Genomic DNA, 2,601 nt, shown 5'->3' with positions numbered 1-2,601 from the left:
AATAGTCTTTATTTCTTTTTCGACTTGGTCAAGACCTTCAAAATCATGAAAGGTCTTTACATGTTATTCATTTGAAAAAGAGTGGTCATGTGTATAACAAATATTATTATTACTATAAATGCTGTCTACTCTTGATAACCACTCTTTAGTCAAAACAATTGTCAGTGATTTATCAAATATTTGAGTAAAACTATCAACTGTTTTATTATTTACATATTTAAATATATACTTTTTTTTTTAATAAATATAGAGGCAAATTCACACAACTAAGTTTGTTAGAAATGGGTATTGAAGTATTTAGACTTTAAGGACTTACAGTATGCCACTAACTAGTATCTTATTCATGAAATTTCTAGTTACACTAGAATAATTATATTTGTGTGTACATAGGTGAATGATCACAAGTTTTTATTAAGAAAATAATGCATTTGAATACAACAAACAGTCAGTTTGAATTCAACGTTTTGTATGCTGTAGCACTTCACATGTTCTCTTCATTCCATGATTGGAGAGTGCAGCTAAAAAAGAAGGAAGCTTAAGATAATCTAGTATTAATATAATAGAATACTTACAGCTTCAGCAATGTCTAGCCAGTCAAGAGCTTGTACAAAAAGATCATTTTTAGTTGGGCTCTTATCCCAATTCCAATAAGTTATTGAATTAAAATTATTTACTACATAAAACCTCCGTTCTTCATCCTCAGTTTCTGGTCTTATACTTTCATGCAAAATTATTCCTTTGTAATGTTCAGGAAAGTTAATTTTCATACCTAATAGTGGAAATCCTCGAAATGATGCCTTTAATACTGCAAGATTACCTTTATTATTATTCACATTTCCAATATTTTTTTAAATTAAACCTACTACCATCTTCTTGCGATGTAACATAAGGTTCAAAATACTTAGAAACAGGAGCATCACAGTCGGCATGTATTTTACAAGGAAGGGAGTGTATTTTTGAATCTCTATAGGAACATTCCAAATTATTTTTACCTCCTAAAATATGAACAAGCATTTTAATTTAAACTCATACAGAATTAAACGTAAACAATGAAAAATACTTCAAGAAAAAATCAGTTACCGCTTAAAAAACTTTAGGTTAAAAATATCTATGGTCTATATGTCACTGTTAAGAAAATTTAATGTTGGTTATACCATCAAAATAATCCCAATAATAAATACAAAATATTAATCTATTTAAACCAACTTAGTACAAAATTAAAAATAAAATTTTAAATTCTAAAACATATGTGCGATAATTGTTTTATATTTTGAAGTATTAAAAGTAATCGTTCTGCTGCTTATGGCATAACTTAGACACTATTTTATAATTTCAAGATAATGATATCTATGATCACAAGGTTAAACAGGTTAAATTTGACATTTTATTAATTCTGAATTGTGTTTTGGTTTAGTTTTAAATTGCTTAATAAAAGACTTAAATTTAATTATAATTACAATGTAATATTATATTTCAGTAAAATATCCGTCGTGTGATTTCTGTGCGGTGAATCCTCGATACATATCGGAAGCAGGAAAATGAAAATCAAGTTAAGGTAGGTACATGTATTAAGAAATATAAAATATTGATTTCTCTCAATTCAAAAGTTAAAATATCTATTCATAAAGCTGTACTTAACTTGCACCGATAGAAAAGAGCAATTGAAATTAATTTTTACGAGGATTATATGTATCTACCCATGCAGTACATGTAGGTTTCCGAAAAACATTTTTTTTTCTTTACTAATACAGCTGAACATTTACAATGTAAAAAATACTTGTGGGTGGTTGTGGGTCAACCATACAAGGATTTTAGGTGTATATTTTGACCTTTTTTCAACCCTTTGTTTTAATGAAAGTTTTTAAGGGAAACTGCATTAGTAACACTTTTTGCACATTATAATACTTTGTAGTGCAGGAAGCAAACATTTTATACTAATGTAAAGAATGAATGAGTGGAAAGGGAGACTAAATATTTAATTTTTCAATATACAGACGTTTATTTTAAACAAAAAAATTAATGGTGATCAACTTGTTAAACATATTAAATTCATTTCTAACGAAAACATCTTGACATTTAAGTATTGTTTAATGTATTTTATGTTCACAGAAACATTATAACTCTGACTGCAATGTTCAGTTGGGTGTTGATCCTACAGTCCCCATTTTACTACAGAATGGATCAAGGTCCGCTGGAAAAAACAAAGGCAATAAGGGTAAGTGATAAATTTCTAATTTATTCAATAGAACAAAAAGACATAAAAAGAAGTATCAACTGCTTTAAATTATTTTTGTAAAATTGTAACCTGTCTGTGTGAAATAAGTACTAACTTCATTTCGAAACACTGTCTTTTCTAATTTAAAAGGGCTTTTTATTGACATTTTTATATTCATCATGTACATGTGTATAATGCAAGGAATGGATTAATTAAAACTGAATTTAAAGTACGAGTAGTTAGTTATTGTTTAAATTGTTTATCCCCTTGTTTCTAATAAAAACATTAGGATTCTGTTACCATGTTAGTATAGATCCTAATTATATGTTATTTTTATTTTAATATTGTTTTATATAATAAATAATTAATCAGTAACATTACACATC

General features: G+C 27.1%; 1 protein-coding gene across 2 annotated transcripts; it reads right to left on the bottom strand.

Moving 5' to 3' along the window:
* Window positions 1–320: 320 nt before the first annotated feature.
* On the bottom strand, window positions 321–1,074 carry LOC108744615 (ribonuclease H2 subunit C). 2 transcript variants are annotated; one of them, XM_025974697.1, is made up of 3 exons: window positions 864–1,074; window positions 573–805; window positions 321–518 (listed from the first exon to the last, which is right to left on the bottom strand). In XM_025974697.1, exons 1-3 carry the CDS (start codon window positions 1,012–1,014, stop codon window positions 495–497), a joined length of 408 nt encoding a protein of 135 aa, XP_025830482.1. In that variant the 5' UTR covers window positions 1,015–1,074; the 3' UTR covers window positions 321–494. The 2 variants fall into 2 exon arrangements, with proteins under 2 accessions (XP_025830482.1, XP_025830483.1); XM_025974698.1 differs by having other exon boundaries at window positions 867–1,074.
* Window positions 1,075–2,601: the final 1,527 nt, after the last annotated feature.

This window comes from Agrilus planipennis, unplaced genomic scaffold, assembly GCF_000699045.2.
Source record: "Agrilus planipennis isolate EAB-ADULT unplaced genomic scaffold, Apla_2.0 scaffold16, whole genome shotgun sequence".
NCBI lineage: Eukaryota > Metazoa > Arthropoda > Insecta > Coleoptera > Buprestidae > Agrilus > Agrilus planipennis.
The sequence above is the reverse complement of the archived record's forward strand: the minus strand, read 5'-3'. Positions and strand labels throughout refer to the sequence as shown.

Coding starts and splice junctions, on each gene's coding strand:
- LOC108744615 (XM_025974697.1), bottom strand. CDS start 1,014: ATGCTTGTTCATATTTTAGGAGGTAAAAATAATTTGGAATGTTCCTAT. Junction 806..863: donor TACATCGCAAGAAGATGGTA/GTAGGTTTAATT, acceptor GTAATCTTGCAG/TATTAAAGGCATCATTTCGA. Junction 519..572: donor GGCTAGACATTGCTGAAGCT/GTAAGTATTCTA, acceptor CTTCTTTTTTAG/CTGCACTCTCCAATCATGGA.